Source organism: Ursus maritimus, unplaced genomic scaffold (genome assembly GCF_017311325.1).
Source record: "Ursus maritimus isolate PB19 unplaced genomic scaffold, ASM1731132v1 scaffold_16, whole genome shotgun sequence".
NCBI classification, from domain to species: Eukaryota; Metazoa; Chordata; class Mammalia; order Carnivora; family Ursidae; genus Ursus; species Ursus maritimus.
Window position 1 is genome coordinate 42,985,993 of NW_024424008.1, and position 24,099 is coordinate 43,010,091.

The 24,099-nt window shown below is 39.7% G+C and overlaps 1 protein-coding gene and 1 long non-coding RNA gene across 5 annotated transcripts in view; both read right to left on the minus strand.

The window, feature by feature from the left end:
* Nucleotides 1-5,713: 5,713 nt before the first annotated feature.
* On the minus strand, nucleotides 5,714-10,870 carry LOC103660630. 2 transcript variants are annotated; one of them, XR_567824.2, is made up of 3 exons: nucleotides 7,887-10,809; nucleotides 7,206-7,331; nucleotides 5,714-6,449 (listed from the first exon to the last, which is right to left on the minus strand). It is a non-coding gene; the product is annotated as an uncharacterized LOC103660630 (long non-coding RNA). The 2 variants fall into 2 exon arrangements; XR_005835032.1 differs by having other exon boundaries at nucleotides 7,206-10,870.
* A 3,423-nt stretch (nucleotides 10,871-14,293) lies between these two features.
* CHEK1 (checkpoint kinase 1) overlaps nucleotides 14,294-24,099 on the minus strand; it is a 31,244-nt gene continuing 21,438 nt past the window's right edge. For all 3 annotated transcript variants that reach the window (XM_008688268.2, XM_008688267.2, XM_008688265.2), the window contains 5 exons: nucleotides 22,593-22,701; nucleotides 22,227-22,404; nucleotides 21,828-21,959; nucleotides 19,199-19,300; nucleotides 14,294-18,009 (listed from right to left, as the gene is read on the minus strand). In XM_008688268.2, the coding sequence (XP_008686490.1) occupies nucleotides 17,914-18,009; nucleotides 19,199-19,300; nucleotides 21,828-21,959; nucleotides 22,227-22,404; nucleotides 22,593-22,701 (617 nt within the window). In that variant the 3' untranslated portion in view covers nucleotides 14,294-17,913. The remainder of the gene's footprint in view (nucleotides 18,010-19,198; nucleotides 19,301-21,827; nucleotides 21,960-22,226; nucleotides 22,405-22,592; nucleotides 22,702-24,099) is intronic.

Genomic DNA, 24,099 nt, shown 5'->3' on the forward strand with positions numbered 1-24,099 from the left:
AAGAATTCTCAACTTAAAATATGGTCTACTGGGGCACCTGGGTGGCTCAGTCTGTTAAGCATCCAACTCTTGGTTTTGGCTCAGGTCCTGATCTCATGGGTCCTGAGATCAAGCCCCATGTGGGGCTCCCCACTCAGGAGGAATCTGCTTGGATATTCTCTCTTCTCTGCCTCTTCACCTACTTGTGCTCTCTCTCTCTCTCAAATAAATAAAATCTTAAAAAGAAAGAAGAAAGAAAGAAAGAAAGAAAGAAAGAAAGAAAGAAAGAAAGAAAGAAAGAAAGAAAGAGAAAGTAAGAAATATGGTCCACTGAGGTCAAGAAGAAAAATGAAATCCTACTAAAATTATTGACTTTTTTTTTTTTGAGGGAAGGGGATAAATATTAGCCAAATCTATTCTACAAATATAGCTACATATGTTGAGGAAATAAGTTCAAATATGTGATCAAAATGTAAGGGAAGGGAGTTCTGGCTTCAATTAATAGTGGAATAGTTTGGTCGAACTAACCATCTTTTAGATAACAATTATAAACAGGGTGAAAAATAAGAAAGAACTATTTGAAAGTTCCTTGAGAGAAACTGGAGAGAAGTCTTCCCCCAAAAGATAGGAAGAGTGCCAAGTGAGATTTGCAAGTCTGTGGTCTTATGCCTGAGAGGACTTCTTAGTCCACATATCAAGGGAGGGCAAAAACCCACAGTTGACTGGTTTGAGGATTCAGAGAACAAAGATTAGGGCTGGCAGAGCAGCCACCAAATTAGGGAAATCCAGGAAAGAAAGAAGCCACAATTAAACCTCAAAATGAGTATAAACTGTGACCAAATTCTTGGCTGATCTCTGACTCCAGGAGGTCTGACAATAGCAGCTGGATGCTGAAAGAACTGAGCAGAGATGCGTGCTGCTGTCTACCTCAAAGAAAACAGAGTTTGGACTACAAGTCAACCTAGGAAAACACAAGTCAACACTCTTCAGAGGAACACACAGAGTCCAGAGCCTCTAAAATGCACCATTCACTATGTCCACTATATAATAAGAAATTAGCAGACATAGAAATAAAAATGTGACCCATAGCAAAGAAAAAAAGGATACTGACCCCAAGATGTACCAGACATTGGAATTAGTAAACAAAAGCAATAAGCAGCTATTAGAGATGTGTTCAAAAATCTAAAGGAAAATAGTGTCATATGAATGAACAGATAAGGAATCTCAAAACAGAAACTAAAATTATAAAAAAGATAAGCAATCTCAAAACAGAAACTAAAACTACAAAAAAGAACCAAACGGAAATTTTAGAACTGAAACTACAATAACTGAAAAAAATCACAAGATGATCTTAACAGCATATTGGAGACCACATAAGAGTCAGCAATCTTGAAGAGAGCTCAACAGAAATTATCCAATTTGAAAAACAGAAGAAAAAAATATCAAAGAATGTGAACAAAATCTCAGTGATTTGTGGGACAATATCAAGCAACAGAACATATAATTAATTGGAGTCCCAGAAGAACAGGAGAGAGATAATAAGACAGAAAAAGCATTTAAAAAAAATAATGGCCAAAATTTTCCCAAATTGGGTGAAAAACAAACTTACATATCTAAGAAGTTCAGTGAACCAAAGGTTGGATAAACACGATAGAAAACCACATAGGCACATAACAGTCAAATTACTAAAATTCAAAGATAAAGAATAAAACCTCAAAATTGGTCCAAACAAAAGATACACTGTAATATGTATATAAGAGAACACTGATACAAATGTCAGCTGACTTCTCATCAGAGACAATGGAGAGCAGAAAACAAGAGAATTACATGTTTAAGATTATTTATTGGGGCACCTGGGTGGCACAGCAGTTGAGCGTCTGCCTTCGGCTCGGGGCGTGATCCCGGCGTTATGGGATCGAGCCCCACATCAGGCTCCTCCGCTATGAGTCTGCTTCTTCCTCTCCCACTCCCCCCGCTTGTGTTCCCTCTCTCGCTGGCTGTCTCTATCTCTGTCGAATAAATAAACAAAATCTTTAAAAAAAAAAAAAGATTATTTATTTATTTATTTAAATTGAGAAAGAGAGAACAAGCAGGAGGAGGAGCAGAGGGAGAGGGAGAAGCAGGCTCCCCGCTGAGCAGGGAGCCTGATGTGGGGCTTGATCCCAGGACCCTGGGATGATGACCTGAGCTGAAGGCAGATACTTAACCGACTGAGCCACCCAGGCACCCTGAGAATTATATGTTTAAAGCCATAAAAGAAAAAACCTGTCAGCCAAAATGTTACAAACAAGACAATTAATTATCCTTCAAAAATGAAGGTAACAAAGACATTTTCATATAACGAAATAGGAAGAGAATTCACAACCAACAGACCTGTACTACAGAAGGAAAACAAAAAAAAAAGCTAAAGTAATTTCTTCGTGCTCAAGGAAGCTAAAGGAAAAGGACACCAGATGGCAACTCTGACCTACAGGAAGAAATGTGGAGGACAGATATAATAAATGTGGTAAATTTAAGACATGTATACTATTTCTTTTGCTAATTTTAAAAGCCATGTCTGCTTAAAGCTAAAATTATTTTTAATGTAAAAAGATATATATATATATAACAATAATAGCACAAAGGAAAAGGAGGTAACTGGAACTACACTTTCAGAAGTTTCTTATTTTGAAGGCACCTGGCTAGCTCAGTCAGTTAAGCATCCAACTCTTGGTTTCAGCTCGGGTCTTGATCTCAGGGTTGTTAGTTCAATCCCCATGTTGGGCTCCAGGCTGGGCATGAAGCCAACTTAAAAAAAAAAAAAACAGGGGCGCCTGGGTGGCACAGCGGTTGAGCGTCTGCCTTCGGCTCAAGGCGTGATCCCAGCGATCTGGGATCGGTGCCCATTATCAGGCTCTGCTGTGAGCCTGCTTCTTCCTCTCCCACTCCCCCTGCTTGTGTTCCCTCTCTCGCTGGCTGTCTCTATCTCTGTCGAATAAATAAATAAAATCTTTAAAAAAAAAAAAAAAACTTCTTATTTTTAAGTGAAGTAGTACAATATTAATTTAATTCAGTGTGAAGAGATACAGTAATCCTTGGAGACACTCTCTGAGCGCTCCCCGCTGCTTCCTTAAAAAAATAGCGAAGAGATACAGTAATCCTTGGAGAAAAATCATTTTAAAAAATACACAAAGGTACAGCTAAAAAGCCAATGGAAAAATTAAAATGGAATACTAAACAGTATTTGATTGACTCAAATAAAGGTAGAAAATTGTGGCTGTTGGGGGGGGCGGAGTGTTTTCCATTGTTTCTCTTTAATAAAACTTTGCTCTGCTTTACTTTTGTTTTGCTGTCCTGTAATTCTTTACTGTGGCAGTGAAAAAAACCAAGGTTTCTTCCTGTTTCCATCTCACTCTCAGTAACAAAGGGAAGCCTCATACACTCCCCCTCCCTCCCATCAAAGACAATAACCAATCAATTACAGCTAAATACCACAGAAACAACTATGGTCCCATACCCACCAAAGCAAGCAAAGGCCAAGTGAGGAGCCTGCACTCCCACCCTAATGAGCCTATAATTAGGAGCCCAACACCCCTGCTGTGGTTGTGTCAAAGAAGGCCAAAGAGGGAGTTGGGAATTTCATCCCCCAGTAAGAAACAAGGCCCTTGCCAAACACTGTCAGCATAGGCCATGTGGAAAGCCAGGATTTCTGCCTGCACTTAGCAATAATGGGGAGTTCCCATTCCCATTGGAGTGGTATCAGAGGAAGTATAGTGGGGTTGGGAGTTTCCCCATTACCCAGCAGTAATGAGACAGCCCCCATGATAGTATCAGTGGAGACCACTTGTGGAGCTGGAACTCTAACCTGCACAGCAGCAATGAAGGGCCTCCCAACTTGGGTGTCAATGGGGGCCAAATGGGAAACCTGGATATCTGTCTCTACTGGATAGTAACAAGGTATTTTCTCCCTCATTGCTGGAACAGTGTTGTAAAAAAGGAAACTAAAACAAAAGGTTTAAGTAAGATTCAATGTCCAGGACATAATTTAAAAATGTCCAAGTTTCAAAAAATCACTCTTCATATCAAGAACCAGGAAAAGCCCAGACTAAATGGAAGAAGAGGAAAAAAAAAAAAAAAAAAAGACAATCAATCTATGCCAAAATTGAGATGATAGATATGTTTGATTATCTGAAAAAGATTTTAGCAACCATAATAAATGTGCTTCCATGAGGAATTATGAACATTCTTGAAACAAGTGAATGGAAAGCCTCAGTAGATAAAATGTTTCAGCAAAGAAAAAAAAACAAAGAAATACCAAATAAAAATTTTAGGACTAAAAAATATAACCATAATAAAAACCTCAGTGGATTGGACTCATCACCAGAATGGAGGGGAAAGAGGAAAGAATGAACCAGAAGATAGAAAAATAGAAAAGAAAAAATAGAAATCACCCAATAGAACAAAAAACAGCAAAAACCAAAACTGTATATATAAACACAAAGAACAAAGCCTGAGGGATCCATTAAACTGTAACGAAAGATACATGCCATTGGAGTCCCAAAAGAAGAGAAGAAAGAAAGCAGGACTGAAAATACACTTAAATCATAGCTACAAACTTACCAAATTTAGGGAGACATAAATGGGGTAGGGGCATGAACACAAAGGGAAACCCTCCCTGACACCCTCCTAGGCACCAGAAAACAGCACTCCAACAGGGGAGGAATTTGAAGCTTGTGGCCCCTGGAAAGTAACAACAGCAACAATAAAGTGTAACCTATCGCAATTCCCATCTAGACTAATTCATCCCCTCACACTGACAGCCTCACTCAAGAAGAAGCATGTCCATTTCTAGGTGTTAATACTATTTATCTCATTCTTTACAATTCTATCCACTGTGCCAAACATTTGATTAAAAAATTACAAATACAAAAAAAAAGAGAAAATAACCCATTGTCAAGAGATAAAGTAATTCTCATAACTGAACTGTGCAATGGCCCATTGTTGGAACTATTCATCAGGGAACTCAACTAAAATATGTTAAAAGGTTGAGTGAAAAAGTTAGACAGTTTAGACAAACAGACGAAGAATTTGAAAGGAGAAATGCAATCTCTAAAAAGAGTCCTATGCTAGAAATAAAAAAACACAATATCAGAGGTAAAGATTTTCTGTGCTGGGCTCATTAGTAGACTCAATACAGCAAAGGAAAGAAGCAGTGCACTTGAAGACTGGGCAATAGAAATGAGACTGAAACATGAGTAGATATAATAACAATAAAATAATAAATAATAACAATAATATACCAGCACATAGCATCCAACAGCTGTGGGATAATACCAAACATTCTAACATATGCGATCAGTTTCCCAGGCAGAGAAGAAAGAGAAAATGGGATGGAATATATACTTAAAAACATTATAGTCAACATTTTCCAAAAATAATGAAAAACATCAAAACACAGATCCAAAGAAGCTATAAGAATCTCACACAGATGAGTACTGAAAACACCACCACAACCACCAAACTGCTTAAAACCAAAGATAAAGACCAAATCGTGAAGACACCAGGAGAAAAAGGCACTTTAAGTAAATTGTGATAAATTAAAGGTGTGTACCATAAGCCCTAAAACAAGGTATATCTCTACATGATAGGATGGGATTGCTAGTGATGTCTCTTTTGGCCACTATTATATACTTTTTTCTAAATTGAATATTTTACTTATGTAATTTAAACATAAAAACAAAAATTCCAAACAACATCAACTTAAAAAGATACAGGATTTATTAAGAAAAAAGCTACACGGTGGAAAGGGGGAAAGACTGAGGAAGTGTGTGTGTGTGTGTGGGGGGGGGGGGGGGGGGGGTATGACAAAGGGCCAGGAGGAGTCCCTTCCAGCCCTAAGTTCTGTGAGTAAGAGAGAGGCAAGATATTGGAGCCATTATGACACTGGTCAGACTGGCAGAAAAGGAGCCTCTAAATGGAAGGCACATTGAGGGCAGGGATCAGGTCTGTTTTATTCGCTGTTCTAAAATCAACATCTAATTACAGAGCCTAGCAGGCAGAAAATATGCATTGAAGGAAGGGAAAGAAGGAGGGGGACGAGCTTGTTATATTCCAGCCAGTGATAGGAGAAGGGAGAGAGGGATGGAGGTACAGAGAGAGAAAGGGAGGAGACAAGAATCTGAGAAAAAGAGCACCAAGTGCCATGGGAAACAGAAGCCTTGATCTGGTGGGGGAAGCTGTGGAAATGTCAATACCCAGAGCTGAATAGGACCAGGCTTCAGGGCTTGAACAGGGGCAAGGTGGCCCCATCCTTTGAGGCTACAGGAGCACAGAAAGGGGCTCAATGAATAACTGAGCAGGTCATAGATGGCCCAACTCTCTACAGTTGTTCACAGTGTCACTGGGGGATTCAAAAGGAATCTGAGCCCTTGGTCTCAAGACAGGCACGGAGAGGTCCCCACAGTCCTGGTGTCCATATGGGAGACTGTCATCTGGAGAGGAAGACAAGAGAAGAGGATCTCTGATTTGTAGCCTCCAAGATCAAGCCACCACCCTGCAAGGACATGGGGGGCCCCTAGTGGGCCATCTTCCCCCAAGCCCTCACCTTGCCCCCAAGGCCTCCAGTTCCCAAAAGCACTACCACAAACAAGCTCCGCTGGAATTTGCATAGCCAGTCCCTCCCATCCCTGAGTCTGCGTGGGGACTCCCCAAAGACCCAGAGACCCCTCAACAAGCCCCTTTTCCCCTGATAACTCTGTTGGTCCAGTCAAGGGCCAGTGGCAGTTCAGCACCAGATCCAGGACCCTTGTGCAACTTTTTTTCCCCAAAAATGATTTCACGGTCCTTTATTCACTCTCAGGTGTATGCTTAGATGATATTTAAATACTGCCATGTTGATTTTGGCCCTTGGCTCAAACACTAATTTTGCATACAGTAACAGAACCCCGATCTGGGAGAGCTTTCCCAGTGCTTAAGGGTGGAGTGTGCAGGGAAGATCTGAATGCCAAGCCCTGTAAGGAATTTCCAGATTATAATTCCAGGAAGCAGATTATAGAGCTCTGGGGACATTAACTTAAAGCAATCCCCCACAGGGAAATCCATGATGCATTCTGGCCATGGCCCCTTTTGCAACTTTTTAGAAAAAAACCCTTCCTGATCTCTCTGCTTTTGATCCCAGGGCTCCTGAGAGCCACCTGCCTCAAAATCAGGCAATGGTCACCCAGGTGATGTCTCAGGCCCCACCTTACCTTCATGGTCTGTCCTCAGAAAGCTCTGTTGGTTCCCTTCAGTGTGGATGGCACTTTGCCCAGCCTGGGAAAACCCCCGGGTGATGAAAGCCCAACAGCTGTTGACCTTTGGATGCTGGATATATTCTAAAATTGGAAAGTGAAAACAGGCATAATGAGGCTCTCCGGGCCCTGCCTTCCCCCAGGTCAGGAGAGAGCACACCCTCTGGGCCACTGGCAGCCTGGACAATGGCCAGTTGCCAGGCCCGATGAGGTGGCTGAAAGCACGGGATTTCTGGGTGCTTGGCTCATACCTGGGAGGACTGACAGGCTCCCCATCTCCTCCCAGGGATGGACTGTGCTGCCTGGGAAAGGTCAGGTCCTACCCCGTAGCTCCTCCAGCCCCACTCATATGGTCCCATGACCATCTCCCCAGTCCTTCCTGAGAGGAGCCCACATTGCCTTCACCACCCACAAAACCTTCTTTGCTCCCTTTCAACTCAAATTGAGGGCTCTCAGCAAGAAGGCCTGAGGAGCCAGGGAGTGTCAGGGATTAGAACTGAGGTGGGAAGGAGGTGAAGTAAAATTGGGAAAGGGGGGAGGAAGGAGAAAGGGAAGAGCAGGGACAGAAGTGGAAGAAACAGAGAGGGGAGGCAGAGGGGGAGGACACACATGGGGTGAGGGGGCGAAGGCTGTGATCACCTCTGAGGTTAAGGTTAGGCCCTTGTGCCTTGCTCTTCACCTCCCCGTGGCCCACCAATTCACAGCTCACTTAGAGCCAGACCCCATCGTCCTTCCTGAAGCCCAGCAGCATCTGTCCTGTGCAGGAAGCCCAGCAGGAAGGGGACGGAGAGCAGCAGCAGCAGCAGCGCTGGGATGCCAGGTCCCATTGCGTGTGCATGACCAGGGAGCGGAAGGCAGGGCAGAGCCACAGGCCTGAGTATCGGGCTTTACCACCCTGGCTGGGAGGGCTCGCCAGTGGGAGCTGAGGCACAGGGCTGCACTTCCACCCCAGAATGAACAGGCTGGCTGCGGGGAGCCCCAGCTTTTCTGCCTGCCTCTCGGGGGTGGGGCACACCACCATGTGATTTCTAACCCTTAGATGGCTTTCCTGAATATGGTGTAAGCCCAGACTGAAATCTCCGGATTTCTCAGAAATGGATACATGCCTTGACTGTTGCTAAAACAAAACAAGACAAAACAAAACAAAACAAAAAACACTATAGTGAACATCCCTTTGACAAAAGAACTGTCTAACAATAAGGCGATCCTCCTTAGTGACCCTAGCAAGGGCTAGCCACAGAAATGTTCCCCACTGCAAGACAGCAGTACTGGCCTCCTACACCCGAACCTGGGACTGGCCCCCAGCCTGTCAGCAGTGTGGGCTCCAGCCTTAGCTGGGGACGCCCTCTGCTGGGTTCTGTTGCCACAGTAACACCTGTGTTTGCCATAGAGCCGCTGTCTCCCTCTCTCCTTCACCCCTCACTGCAGGGATTAACCTAACATTTTGGTGCGGAAACTCTGGACACAGGGCTCTGGCTCCATAGCGAGAAAACCATCCTGCAAGAGGAGAAGCAGCGGGCACCAGCAGCCCGCCCCTGGCTAACTCTCCAATCTGGGTGGGCTCCTTGCTTCTGACCCTGTCTCAGCCTAGATTTCCCCCTCCTGTTGCCTTCTCTTCTCCGCCCCATGGCTCCAGCAGGGGCCACTTCCCATTGCTGGACATCACATCCAACACCAGCTGTCTTCATGCAGGTGAGTTTTCCCATTTCTCCATCCCTGGAACCCTCTCATATCTTCTATCTGCCAGGCATCCAGGCTATGGTGGCGGCATGCTCTCAGCGGACACTCTCTGAGCGCTCCCCGCTGCTTCCTTAAAAAAATAGAAGTCTTTGGGGACACCCCTCTCATCTAATATTTTTCATTTCTTTGGGAACTGGAATCCTCATTCTCTCAGCCTCCATCGTGGGTCAGACCCCCTCAAAACCCCCTCGTAACACTCCTCTTAGATGTCTTGGGCCTGACCTCCAGCATTAAGCCAAAAACATCTCATTTTCTATTGCAGTATGGCCTGGCCACACTACGAACCAGATAATGATAATTGCTGGCCAAAAAATGGTGCTTTTAATTTCCAAGTACAGCGTGACCTCAGAAACTTCCTCCAACACAATAGAAAATGGTCTGAGGTCCCTTATATGCAGGCCTTTGTCAACCTCCAATCTAAACCCTCTGTCAACCCTATTCACCCTGCCAGTCCTTCTCCTCAAAACAAAACCTCCCCCTCTTCCCTCCCAAAAACACCTTTTGCCTACAACTTCAGGCAGACGCATTACTGCCATTACCACCTCCCACTTCTCTGCCCCCCTCTCCAGCCCATCCCTTGGTGCCTCCTCCCCCATCCCCCTCAAAAAAAAATCTCATGCCCCTGCCAACACACTCCCCTCCTCAGGGAGACGGCAGGGGCAAAACGCATTGTCCGCATTCATGTGCCACTCTCCCTTGCTGACCTTTCCCAAATTAAAAAGTGCTTAGGCTCCTTGGTCACCGACCCTACCACCTTCTGAAAAGAATTCCTATACATCAACCAGTCCTATAATCTTACCTACTACATCTAATTCATCCTATTGTCCACCCTCTCCCCTAAGGACAGGGAACATATCTGAGCAGCAGCTCAAATTCATGCAGACACACTCCATCAACAGGATGCCACCCACAACCCCACTGATACCATCATTGTCCCCAAAATTGATCTCAACTGGGACTACCTGCCCAATACACCCGATAGACAGAGTAGGGGCCACATGGTTATCTACCTCCTGGCTGGTATGGGTAACACTGCCCTCAAGGCCATCAATTATAAAAAGATTAAAAAAAAAAAAAGTCGCCCAGGGCCCGATGAAAACCCTGCCTCCTCCTACTCCTGGCTTTCAAAAGCTGTAACGAGATACACTACTCTCACCACCAACACACACAAAGAAAGGATCTATCTTCACTTACACTTCATTTCACAATTGGCCCCAAATATCCATAAAAACTCCAAAAACTAGAAGATGGCCCACAAACCCCACAATGGGATTTAATTAAGGTGGCCTTTAAGGTCTTTGATAATAGAGAGGGGGAGCAAAAAAACCCAAAAAACTCAAGAAATCAGGCAAAATATCAGATACTGGCGGCTGCCATCAGGCAAGGCTCCCAGGGTCCTCAAAAACCTAATGCCCCACACATAAGCTCACCAGGACCATGCTTTAAATGCAGCCAACAGGGCCACTAGGCAAGAGCTTGCCCCAACCCCAAACCACCACCAAAGCCTTGCGCTATCTGTGGCAAAAAGGGGCACTGGAAGTTAGATTGTGTTCTGTAAGACTATCTCCCGTCCAATCACTTCCAACTCAAACCAATCCCCTAACCCAAATATAGGCCTGGCGAACCTACTGGGTCTGGCCACCAAAGACGGATGGGGCCTGGGGTCTGTTGCCCCCACCACCATCACTGCCTCAGAGCTCACAGTAATGCTGTCAGTATCTGGTAAGCCCATCTCTTTCTTACTGGACACGGGGGCAACATTCTGTCTTACCAGAGTTTTCCGGCCCCTTTCACAGCTCCTCCATCTCCACTGTTGGGGTGGATACTCTCCATACTTAAACATAAGATGAATGTATCTTTTTGAATTAGTGTTTTTGGGTGGGTTTTTTGTTTTTTGTTTTGGTAAATACCCTGAAGTGGAATTACTGGATTGTATGATATTCCTATTTTTAATTTTTTGAGGAACCTCCATATTCAAAGAAAAAAAATATTAAAAACAGCCAAAGAAACATGAAGCCTTATGTATAGGGAGAAAACAATCAGAACTCCACTTTTGCACAGGATTTAAAAGATAAATGAGTAAAAAATAATTGTAAATCTATGTTAATGGGTATATAATATATAAAGACATAATTTGTGACATCAGTAAAATAAGATGGGGAAAGGAAGAAGCAAAGTTGTGGTGGACTAGAGTCCTTTCATGACAAAATTAAGTTGGTGTTAATTTTAAATATATTGTTATAACTCTAGGATGGTGGGAATGTAAAATGGTACAGCCACTATGGCAAACAATATGGGGTCATCTCAAAATATTAAAAACAGATTTACCATATAACTAGCAATTCCACTTCTAGGTATATACCCAAAAGAACTGAAAGCACAGACTCAAATAGATATTTGTACACCCATGTTCACAGCAGCATTATTCACAACAGCCAACAAGGACAAACAATTCAAATGTCCATCAAAAGATAAATGGATAAACAAAATGTGAATTATAAATATAATGGATATTATGCAGCCTTTAAAAGGAACGAAATCTGATATATGCTAAAACATGGGTGAATCTTGAAAACAAATGCTGAGTGAAATAAACCAGACACAAAAGGACTAATGTTGTTTGATTCTACTTATATGAAGGACTAGAAGTTTTCAAATTCATGGACAGTAGAATGGTGGGTGCCAGGAGCTAGTAGGGAAGGGTAAATGAGGAGTTACTGTTTCATAAGTATGAAAGTTTTGGTGTAGGAAGATGAACAACTACTAAGAATGGGTGATGGTGATAATTACACAAAGTGTGAATGTACCGAACACTACTGAACCCACACTTAAAAGTAATTAAAATGATAAATTTTATGTTGTATATATTTTACAATTAAAACTAATACCCAGAAAATTTCTCTTTTTAGATTCAGACAAAATTATTCTGAAATGTATATGAAAAGACAAAAGACTAGAATATCTAAAACAGTTTTGAAAAGGATAAACTGGAAGGAATCAATCTACCAAATTCACAATATATATGTGTAGTAATCAAGGCTGTGCAGTATTACTGGACAAACAGAAAGACATACAGAACAATGGAACAGAACAGAGCTCAGAAACAGACCTACAAATACACCCAACTGATGTTTTTACAAAGGTGCAAAAGCAATTCAGTGGAGGAAAGATAACCTTTTCAGCATATGGCAATGCAACACTAGACATTCAGAGGCAAAAAAACAAAAACAAAAAACTAAACTCGACCTAAGGCTCATATTTTACATAAAAATTAACTCAAAATGCATCATAGCCTTAAATGTAAAATGAAAAAACAAAAACTTTAAGAAATAATGTAGGAAAAACCTTTGAGATCTAAGTCCAGACAAAGGATTGTTAGACTCTGCGTCTAACAGATCCCACAAACATCATTCATAAAATGAAAAATTAATAGCTGGACTTCACTGAAATATAAAACTTTTGCTGTTTCCAGACTTGTTAAGAGGATGAAAAGGCAAACTACAGAATGGGAGAGCATATTTGTAAATCACATATCCAACAAGGAACTAAAGTCTAGGACATATCATTTCCAAAACCCAATACAAAAAATTCCAATTAGAATATGAATGAGACAGGATGGCTGGCTGGCTCAGTGGGTTAAGTGTGTCTGCTTTTGGCTCAAGTCATGATCCCAGGGTCCTGGGATCAAGTCCAGCATCTAGCTCCCTGCTAGGCAGGGAGTCTGCTTCTCCCTCTGCCCCTCCCCCACTCATTCTCTCAATCTCTCTCTTGCTCTCTCCCCCAAATAAATAAAATCTTAAAAAAAAAAAATGTCCTGTAAAAAATAAGAACTGGAAATCTGAACACTGAATGGATATCGGTAGGAAAAGGATAATCTTTTCAATTAACCAGTGTTACATTGGATGGCCAAGTGGGGGAAGAAATGAACCTTGACCTCTACCCTCACATGATACACAAAATCCACTTTCAGGTGGACTGTATTTCTAAACATGAAAGCCAAAACTATAAAGCTTTTAGAAAATAATATACAAGAAAATCTTCATGACCTTGAAGTAGAGAATGAGTCCTAAATAGGAAACAAAGCTAGCCAGGGGAGGTCTTAACAGAACCATATTAAAATCACAAACTTCCACGAAATGTGAAACAATAACCCACAGAATGGACAGTGTACAAGCTCCTCGTGCAACTGACAAAGAACCAGTGTGCTGAACATATGAAGAACTGAAATCATTAAGGAAAAAAAAACAACAGAAAAATGAGGAAAAGACTGGGGGAGGCACATCATAAGATATACTCAAACTTATTTAAACTTAGGAATGAGCAAATTAATACCAAACAAATATTACACACCAGTAACTTGGCAAAAATTAGACTGACAGCATCAAATCGAGGGGACAGTCTGAAATACTAGAGACACATATTCTGCTGCTATGAAAATTCTGATACTAATAGATCATTCCAAACTGCTTTTCCAGCCATTGCATCCTCTTTTCATGGCAGTATAAATTGGTACAATCACTTTTGAAACAGTTTGCCATTACTCAAGTTGAAGATACGCATATCCTAAAACCCATCCTCCCACTCGTAGGTATACACGCTAGTCTCCAGGACCTGGAGAAATTCACAGACATGTACAACAGTGTTCTTAGCAGGAGTGTTAATAATAGTGTCAAACTGTAAATAATCCAAACATCCATTAGCAGTGAGAGAATACATAATTAGTGATATGTTCATAAATGGCATACTGTACAGTAATTAAAATCAATGAATTTGATACATGCAAGTTATTCATGCTAATAAAAATAAAAAAGCAACATAAAAATTCCATACAGCATAATTTCATTTATATGAGTTCTAGAACGGGCAAAACTAAACTATATCATTTATAGATGCATAAATAGGGGCGCCTGGGTGGCTCTGTCGGTTAAGCCTCTGCCTTTGGCTCAGGTTGTAGCCCCAGAGTCCCAGGGTCCCAGGGTCCTGGGACTGAGCCCCACATCAGACCGAGTAGGGAGTCTGCTTCTCCCTCTGCCCCTAACCTGCTTGTGCTCGCTCTTACCCTCTCTCTCTAAATAAATAAAAGTCTTTTTAAAAAAAATTAAATAAAGATGCATAAATAGCGGAGAAAACCAAGGAGAGGATTATTATAAAAATAATTTTTTTAAAAGATTTTATTTATTTATTCGACAGAGATAGAGACAGCCAGTGAGAGAGGGAACACAAGCAGGGGGAGTGGGAGAGGAAGAAGCAGGCTCATAGCGGAGGAGCCTGATGTGGGGCTCGATCCCATAACGCCGGGATCACGCCCTGAGCCGAAGGCAGACGCTTAACCACTGTGCCACCCAGGCGCCCCTATAAAAATAAATTTTATGATTACTTCTGGGGGAAAGGAGTAGGTTCTGAGTGGGAAGGGGTACAACGGAAGGCTTGTGAGGGTCCAGAAATGATCTCTCTTCCATTGAGTTTGGTTAAACAGATTAACTTTACAACTGCTTGTTAAACCATACACATTTTATGTATTTATATTTATCTCAACAATCATACCCACTTCACACATCACACTATGCATACATACAATGCAGCACATGTTGACCTTTCCATCAAAATTTTAGCTATTTCTGGGTAATAATTCCATTCCCCCCATTTTTACATTTTGCAAATTTCCATCGATAAACAAACATTACTTTTAATAATGGGAGTAAACGCCTCTACCAACAGCATAATGAACATTGCAAAGAATTATGGCAGCTTATGTTTATTGAATGCCTTTTATGCAACACAGTATACTACCATCTTCATACACATTAACTCGTTTAAGATTAAAAACAACTCTAAAATGTAGTTATTACCAGTCTCTTTACAGAGGTGGTTGCCAATGCTCACATAATTATAAATGTGAGAGCTAATCCGTCCAAGTCTGAATAGAACTTCCCCATTCTACACAAATTCCAACAGCTGAGAAAGTTTGTTTACTAGCCATCTATTTGCCTTCCCCTTACAATATTCTGTAGCATTTTCTTCATCTGATATTTAATTCATTTATTCAACAAATATTTATTTCGGACCTACTATATTCCAGGTACTGTTCCACATACAAGATATACAAAGGGGCAAGAAGTGGGGCGGGGGGGGGGAGATATACAAAGGGGAAAAGAAATGATGAAGTCTAAGTTTACATTTTGGTGGGGGAAGACAGTCGATAAATTTCAGATAGTAATCAGTTCTGTGAAGAAAACAAAACAGTGGGACAGTGACTGGGGATAGCAGAAACATTTGGGCTGAGATCTGAATGCTAAATAAGTCATGCGAACTACTGGAAGGGGTTCCAGGTGGTGGTAGCTGTAAACATAAAAGCCCTGAAAGGGGAATGAGCTTTGGCATGCTTAATGAATGGAAGAAGCAGTAGTAGAAGGCTACTCGGCCTGTAGTATGATGAACAAAGAGGACAGATGGTGTATCTTGCAGTTCAAGCAAAGAATTTAAATTCCATTTTTGATGCAGTGGGAAGGCACTGGAGGTTTTTAAGCAAGGGAGTGTCAGAGTACAATTTATCGTTTAAAAAACAAGAAGTTAGGACCTGTGTCAAGAAAACACTTTGAGGGAAAGAGGGTTGGGAAAAGGCAAGAGTGGAAGTGGGAAGACATTAGTTTTTAGTAAGAAGTCCAGGGAGGAGATGAAGGAGCTTGAACTAGAGTGGCAGCAATCAAAATGGACAGAAGGCTTCAGCTCCAAGATATATTCTGAGGATAAACCAGATCAAAAGAGTATCTGCTTCTTCATTAAACAACTATTCATTGCATGCCGTAATACATGAGGCACAGTTCTAGGTGCTGGGGACACAGAACTGAACAGGACATATAGGATCCCTGACCTCAAGGAGTTTATATATTACATACTGCAATGAGGGAAGTAGACATTTAATAGGTAAATAAAAATATAATGTCAGATAGTAAGTGTTATGATGAAAAATAAAGAATGATAGAAGTGGGTAACATTTTAGATTAAGTCAAGGGAAGACTCCGCATAATGGGTGACACTTAAGTACAAGCCACAAGAATGTTTGGGAATAAAGCACTCCAGGGAGAGGCAACAGCAAAGGAGAAGATCTTGAGATGAGAATGTGTCTGCTCATGAAATGAGCAGAACAGCAAAACAAATGCAGCTAGGGCAGGATAAATAAGAGAGTGGCAGAGGAGGCCCAGGCGCTGGTAAGACAGCAGATCCCATAACACCAGGAGGTGAGAGAGAATATTTTGAATTTTGTTTAAGTATGATGAAAAGCCATGAGAGTTGAGAACAGGGGGAGGATACCTGATTCACATTTTAGAAAGATCATTCTGACTGCCTTTTTGAACTGCTGAAAGATAAGTAATATGAAAAGAGAGGTAACAGTGCCTTCAACTAGAGTGCTTCTAGTAGAGGTGTGAAGTAGGATAGATTGTGGATAAATGTGCTAAATCAAACAGGATTTACTGAATTAAATGTACAGTATGAAAACCAGGTCAAGGAGGATTCCTGGGGTTTTGGCCTAAGGAACTAGAGAGATGAATGTAGCCATTTACTGGGATTGGGAGAAACTGGGGAGGAACAGGTTGGAAGGCAGGGACCAAAAGCTGGTTTTTGTCATGTGGTCACTACTAGTCAAGTGGAAACGTCTGCTTGGCTGTGTCTTTAAACGTCTAAAGCTCATGGGAGAGGTCAAAGCCTGAGATAACTTTGTTTTTCAGAGTTACTAATGACAATTATCAAGAACAAAATTCTTCATGTTTGAGAATTTACTGGCTCAATTCTTAGGAGTCACCTATTGCTTCAAATTTATTTCTCCTACGGATATACTGCAGTTAATACATTTACCAGTATACACTAATAAGCGATAAACTCTAACCATAAAATTTCACATATTCTTAGCTTCAGACTAAGATGATTAACTTTATAAATTACCAAGAAAAAGGAATACAGGTCCCAACCTAATACATTCAAAAATTAATATAAATTTCATCAGACGAACAAAGTCTTAGTAAATCTAACAGTAAAAGATTTAGGAATCAGATCTATTTCTATCACAGTTCTTCCTTACTTCTCCCTCCTCTTTTATTCCCTACTACCTAGAAGCTTGGTCACCAAGAAGTCCACAGAGTTATCTATTCATTTTCAAAATAGAATTTATTTCTGTAATAAAGAATTAAAATATGGCTGTGAAAGTAGAAAATAATATAGAAAAATATTTAAAATGTGCAATAGTAATTTTAGAGTAAAGGTAGTTAAGCACTAGAGTCCATGCTCAACTTCTACTTGAAAGACCAACCAGTATTTTATATATTATTAACTACAATGGAGAAAACATACCTACTTGCAATTTTAATTAACAGTTATAATTCAAAAACAGATTTATATACTTGGTAAGGCCCTTGTGAAAATATAAGTACAAATCTCGAGGACATATTTTTTGAAGTTGGCTTCACTTTACAGACTGATAAATCTACTGTCCAAAAGTCACAGGACTGCTTTATTACTAATCCATCCATATAATTAAATCTACACGGAGGAAACGCCTACTTTTTGGATAAAACCAAATTTTTTTTAACAATGCGACAAGAATATCCTCTTTCATTACATTGGTATAAAAGCTGGTAAGCTCATGTATCCCCAAAGCTTGGTTTCCATCACATGGGTCTTTAGACACTAAACACAGGATGAAGAAGTATCTAGTGAATTCTATCCATTCATTCCCCAAACCTTTACTTACAATGAAGATATAGGTATTGTTTGTATGAAGTACATATAAAAAGAATTGGAAAATGTTTGGCTAGAGGGAAGACAACTCTTCAGAGACTACTGTTTGCAGTTTGCAGAATAGGATAATCTTCTCTAGGAAGAATAATGTCAACATAGCAGCACTATATTCACCAGGAATCCAATGGATCTCTCATGTGGCAGGAAGCCAAACCTTCTGGCTGCTCACAACATCATTCAGCTTCCCTTTAATCTTCAGGAAGTGTCTCTTGAATTCTAATCCATCACCCTATATTAGGAATAATATCCAAAAATAGTATCAAAAAAGAGACTGCCATAAAATCAAACTCTCTTTAGTGGTAAGAAGAGACAAACACCCTCAGATATGTCCAGCTACAATTCTCTTCAGGTCCTCTTATGAAGACCAAATATCCTAGCAGAAGTGGCTACATAAATAATTCCAACTTGTTTTTGGGCCCATCACTATTCCTAACACACTGGGCTCAGAGAGCAGAAAAATTAAAGCGATGCTTTAAATAGGGACCTAAGTCACTGTTTTCCATAGGCACCGGGGGTTTGCAAACTAAAATTAAGCTATACAACTACACTGAAGTCTTGCCAAGTATTTTGTTGTTATTCAGTTATAAGAAGAATTTCATTACACTAGGATCTTAATAATTTAATTCCACACTAAACATTTAGACAATGGTAATGCAGCAAATTTCCAACTTCAGAATGTGATCTTTTTCTCTAACCTCCTTTAGAGTCACGTACAATCTCTCAGTAAACAGAGAAAATGTTATTTTGGTCTTATATACCAAGGCCAAACTATAACCTCAGAATCAGTAATTTCTAAAGAAATAACCAGAAATGTGAATAAGACTTTATGTATATAAATATTAATCACAGACTTACTTGTAACAGATAAATGTTCATCAGTTATATTGTACATTTTGACAAACATATAATTGTTATTAAAAAGATATATATGGATTAAATAAGAAGTTTAGAATGTTTTTAAATATTCAGGGTAATTCCTGTTGAACGTATAATTTAGGATTATTTTTATCTTATTTTTACTTATTTACATGTTCTACAAAAAAACTTCTATAATAAGGAAAATGTCATTTGAAAAAACTGTTTTAGAAGGATGACAAAAACGAATGTTCAGAACACTGAATGAAAAAAAGCAAGTTACCATATATTTACAAATGCCATGTATATACAAATATAATGCCAAAATAAATCTGTACATTTAAGAGCATTTCCATATAGCACATACTAAAGAAGTAGTAAGACTACCATAATGAAATACAGTATAAAATAGGTCTCTTTCTCTCTAGATGATAAGATTAAACTTGATTCTTATTTTCTCCTTTATATGTTTTCATATTTTCTAGGTTTCTACTATGAACACATAATACTTCTTTAATAACAGCAAAAAAAAGTTCAAAAAAAAAAAGTGTTGTTATACGTACCTTAGAAAGCCGAAAGTCGACCAAGATCTTCTCATCCATTTCTACCAAATTCACTTTGAAAATCAGTTTATTGTTTCTCCTATCAGTTGTTGATACAGTAACCTAAGGCAATAAAAATAAGTTTAGTCCAAATTACAAAAACATCTGTAATACTTCTCATTTCAAGGAATGACTAAAAAATACACTGGTATACCACAATTGTGAAACACTGGAACCTCATGTTCCAGGAAAGTATAAGATGCTTAACACATACACTGCTGGTGGGAATGTACAACGGTGCGCTGCTTTGGAAAACCACTTGGCAGCTCCTCAAAAAGTTAAACATAGAGTTACTATATGCTTTAGCAATTCCATTAGCAGGTACATACCTAAGAAATTGAAAACATATTGTTACAGGCTGAACTGTGTCCCCTCAAAATTCATATGCTGAATCCCTAACCCCTCAGAATGTGACTGTATTTTAAGACTGGGCCTTTAAAGAAGTAACTGAGTTAAAATGAAACCACTAAGTGGGCCCTGATCCAATATGACTGGTATCTTTGTAAGAAAAAAAAAATTAGGATACAGAGAGAGACAGTAACCAGGTACGCATGCGCAAGGAGGAAAGGCCAGATGAGGAAGCAGCAAGAGGACAGCCATCTGAAAGCCAAGAAGAAAGGCCTTAGAAGAAACCAAACCTGCCAGCACCTTGATCTTTGACTTCTGTCTCTAGAATTGTGAAAAAATAAATTTCTGCTGTTTAAGCACCCAGTCTGTGGTATTTTTTTATGACAGCCCTGGCAAAGTTCATACAAAAACTAGTACAAAAATGTTCGTAGTGGGGCGCCTGGGTGGCACAGCGGTTAAGCGTCTGCCTTCGGCTCAGGGCGTGATCCCAGCGTTATGGGATCGAGCCCCACATCAGGCTCCTCTGCTAAGAGTCTGCTTCTTCCTCTCCCACTTCCCCTGCTTGTGTTCCCTCTCTCGCTGGCTGTCTCTGTCAAATAAATAAATAAAATCTTTAAAAAAAAATGTTCGTAGCAACATTACTCATAATAGCCAAAAAGCAGAAACATCCCAAATGTCCATCAACAGGTAAATGGATAAATAAAATGCAGTCTTCTATCCACATAATGGAAGATTATTCTCCCATAAAAAGGAATGAAGTACTGATAAATGTAAACAACACAGATTAACCTTGAAAACATTATGCTAAGTAAAAGAAGACAGACACAAAAGGCCATTTATATGATACTATATAATTCCATTTATACAAAACATCCAGAATAGACAGTCCACAGAGACAGAAAGTAAATCAGTGGCTGCCAAGGAAATGAAGGGAGGAAAGAATGAGGAGTGACTGTTAATTGGTATAGAGTTTATTTTCAGGGCAATGGGATGTTCTGGAATTAAATAATGATGGTAGCACAATCTTGTGAATATACCAAAACCACTAAATTATACACTTTAAAATGGTTAAAGTGATGATTTTTAGGTTACATGAATTTCATCTCAATAAACCTACCTGACTAAAAAAAAAAAGTAAACTGCCTACACTAGTGAGAGGAAAATCAGGCTGGCCTCAGATTTCTGCACAGTAACAATTTCCCCTAACTTTTAATTTTGAAAGCTTACAAATTTATAAGACAAAAAAAAAAACAAAACACCCTGAAAGAATCTACAATAAATAACCATATACCCTTCATTGGTCTTATCAACCTAGATAAATATATGTTTACTTGTCTTTTTTTTATGTGGTTGTCTTTTTTTTTTTTTTTAAGTTTTTCAACCAAGCTACTGAAGACAAACACTTCACTTCAACATGTTTCTCCTATGAACAAAGACATTCTTCTACAAACCACAATATTATGATAACACCCAAGAAATCTGGCACTGATACAAAAACATTATCTAATTTAAAACCATATGCAAATTTCCCCAACTGTCCCAATAACATCCTTTATAGCTTTCTTTTCTTTAAATCCATGATTTAGTGAAAGATCATACATTACATTATTTTTCAGGCCTCTTAAATACATAATATTCGCCTCTAATTGTTTTTTATGACATTAGGTTTTTGAAAAGCCTAAAAACAGATTAGAATTTCAATGTCACAAATATGCTATAAAAACATAAACAACAAAAACTGGTAGGGGGGAGCGGGGGAGATGGAAGAAATATGAGATTGTTAATGTAGTCAGCTTTCATAGAAGGGAATCTTTGCTACTGTTATAATTTACGTATATGCAGTTTATAAAAACATGACTTGCCTCTCTTGATATTTTTAATAACCTTAAAGAAGACTTTCAATATTATTTAAGGTAAAGAACATTTTACCTAAGTCTTTTCAATTTCAATTGTTTTTTTTAAAGTTTTTTTTTCCCCCCCAGACAGAGAGAGAGAAAGAGGGAGAGAGCACAAGCAGGGGGAGTGGCAGGCAGAGAGAGAAGCAGGCTCCCTGTTGAGCAAAGAGCCTGATGTGGGAAACAATCCCAGCACCCTGGGTCATGACCTAGCCGAAGGTAGATGCCTAACTGAGTGAGCCACCCAGATACCCCCCCCAACTGTATCTTTTTCAAAAATATAATGATAATGATCATTTTTTACTTAAATATTTATATTTTTCTTCAGGAAAATCAATGAAACATACCTGATTCATACAACTCTTTTTCCATTGATAGCCCAATTTCTCACAAGTCTCTTTCAGGCATTGATAAGATTTGTCTGCATCCAATTTGGTAAAAAACCGTGTCATCCTTTTAACCAAGCGCTGCCAAGGGTTCTACACGTCAAACAGAGGAAACCTAAATAAATCTGGTATCACCAAAAGCAGTCATATCATAGTTATTTGGTCTGAAAATTCTTTTCTGTGACTTAAGCTGCTTATACAGGAAAGCATCCTCTAATTCTCTCTTCCTTGTTAAAAAAAAAACTGTATATGCTAAAATGTCAATACCATATTTCTAAGATTTTTACATTAAATAAAAGGCTTTACGACAAAAACTTAGAGGTTTTTCATCACTTATCTGAAAAAACTACATTCCCTTACCTGTGAGGATCCTGGGGTGCCAAGTAACTGACTGTTCAGGAGCATATGATCAGGGCATGTGGGTTGGGAAAAACTGATCCCTTGTACCAGTTTATCAATATAGGAAGGGCTGGTGTCCCATAAGGAAAGACCTGTCCGTGGTTCTGGCTGGGAACTGGAGTACTTCACATTTTCTTCACTGGGGCATTAAGATATGGGGGAAAAAAATGTATCTTCAGATAAAATCAATTGGGCCTTTCTTATATCACATTACCATTCTCACACTGATAAAAATATATTCATTATTAAGAAAAAATACATACATGCATTATTTCTTATGGGAATATTATATTCAATAACTATTTTATCTTTATTGATTAATTTTACCTAGAGGCACTGTTCACTGGCGAGAAGTCCAAATTGGATTGAATGTGCTTAGAAAATCCACTAGGAGACTCTGATACACCACCTGAAGTGACTCGGGGCCTCTTTGCCCCTAAAAAAGAAAACATAAATACAAAGGTTTTAAAACCACATCTAAACCCATTTATTCAAAACAAAATAGTTATATGATAAACAGTGGCTCTTTGTACATAAGAAATGTGGTCATTATAAACTTAGGAGGACTGACTTGTCAAATTACACATTTCACAAATCCTGACGTGTAAGTATGTTCCAAGTGTGAGGTTTCACATTAAGGCCATAATTTTAATGGTACCATTTATAGTAACAGACAATGGTCTATGGAGACAAAGAGACCTAGTTAAAAAATCAAAATTTTTTAAAATAAAAAATAATTTATGATAATGGCAATAAACATTATGAATCTACTCTATCCAACATTCTCTGCTCCCCTGAAAAAGGTACCAAGAATAATTATTATACAGAAAATGATGCCACTATAAATTCATGGTTACTACCCTTAGCTGGATCCTCAACACTGACAGTCGGTCCTATGTTTCTGTAGTCAGTTTCCTCTCCCTCTCTCCAAATGATTACTTCAAAACTTCTACACTCTTGTCAAATTCCTACAACTACCCATCCTTCCCTCCCTTCCATGCTCCTATCCAACGCCCATCCCTCTACTTGTATGTGAGCTCCATACCCTCCTTTCTCTTCAGGGGTCTTGATGCTCCTTCATTCCTTCTCTCTTAGACCTTCAGCCTTTTCCTCTCAACTGGAACTGTCCCGAAACCATTTAAACACACTTATATTTAGCCAAACATTTTATTTATTAATTCATTCATCTAAATATTTTATTAAGGCTACTATGCATTGGGCAGTAAGAAGAAAAAAAAAGCATGCCGGTATGCTGATGAGAAAGTAGGAGAGAAAGAAAAATTAATGATGCAAGAGGAAGACAGAAGAATTGCTAGACAACGTCCCTGAATAAGCAAAAGAGAACTGGGCCTCGTGCACAAGACTGAGTTGGCTTGTATCTGGAGCAGACAATTTATTCATAGCAACTGAGGAGAAAGCAGAGTATATGAGCACAGAGGCAGCTGGTTAGGTGAGGAGAAATGGTGATGGGAGCCTATGGAAGTTCCCTTATGATTGTTTCTATTTCTCAGTGAAACAGGAAGTATTGTCACCAACTGAGAGTGAGGATGGGGAAGGAGGTATTAGAAGTTGAAGAAAAAGGAAAAGGTATACAAATATGATTTAGAGGAGTGAGGTTGTGAAAAAAGTGAAGAAATGCATTATAATTGCCTGGCAGAATTAAGGGCTCACTTGAGATTAGTGATCCTGAATTTAAAGTGAACACTGTTACGTATTTGGGTCCAAATGCAATCAGCTTTGCAGGTGTAAATGTAGAGTAGGCAGAAGACTGGTTAGGTTTTGACCAGTAAGCATGATGAAGACAGAATAGGGCCAGAAACCTGAAGCTGAATGT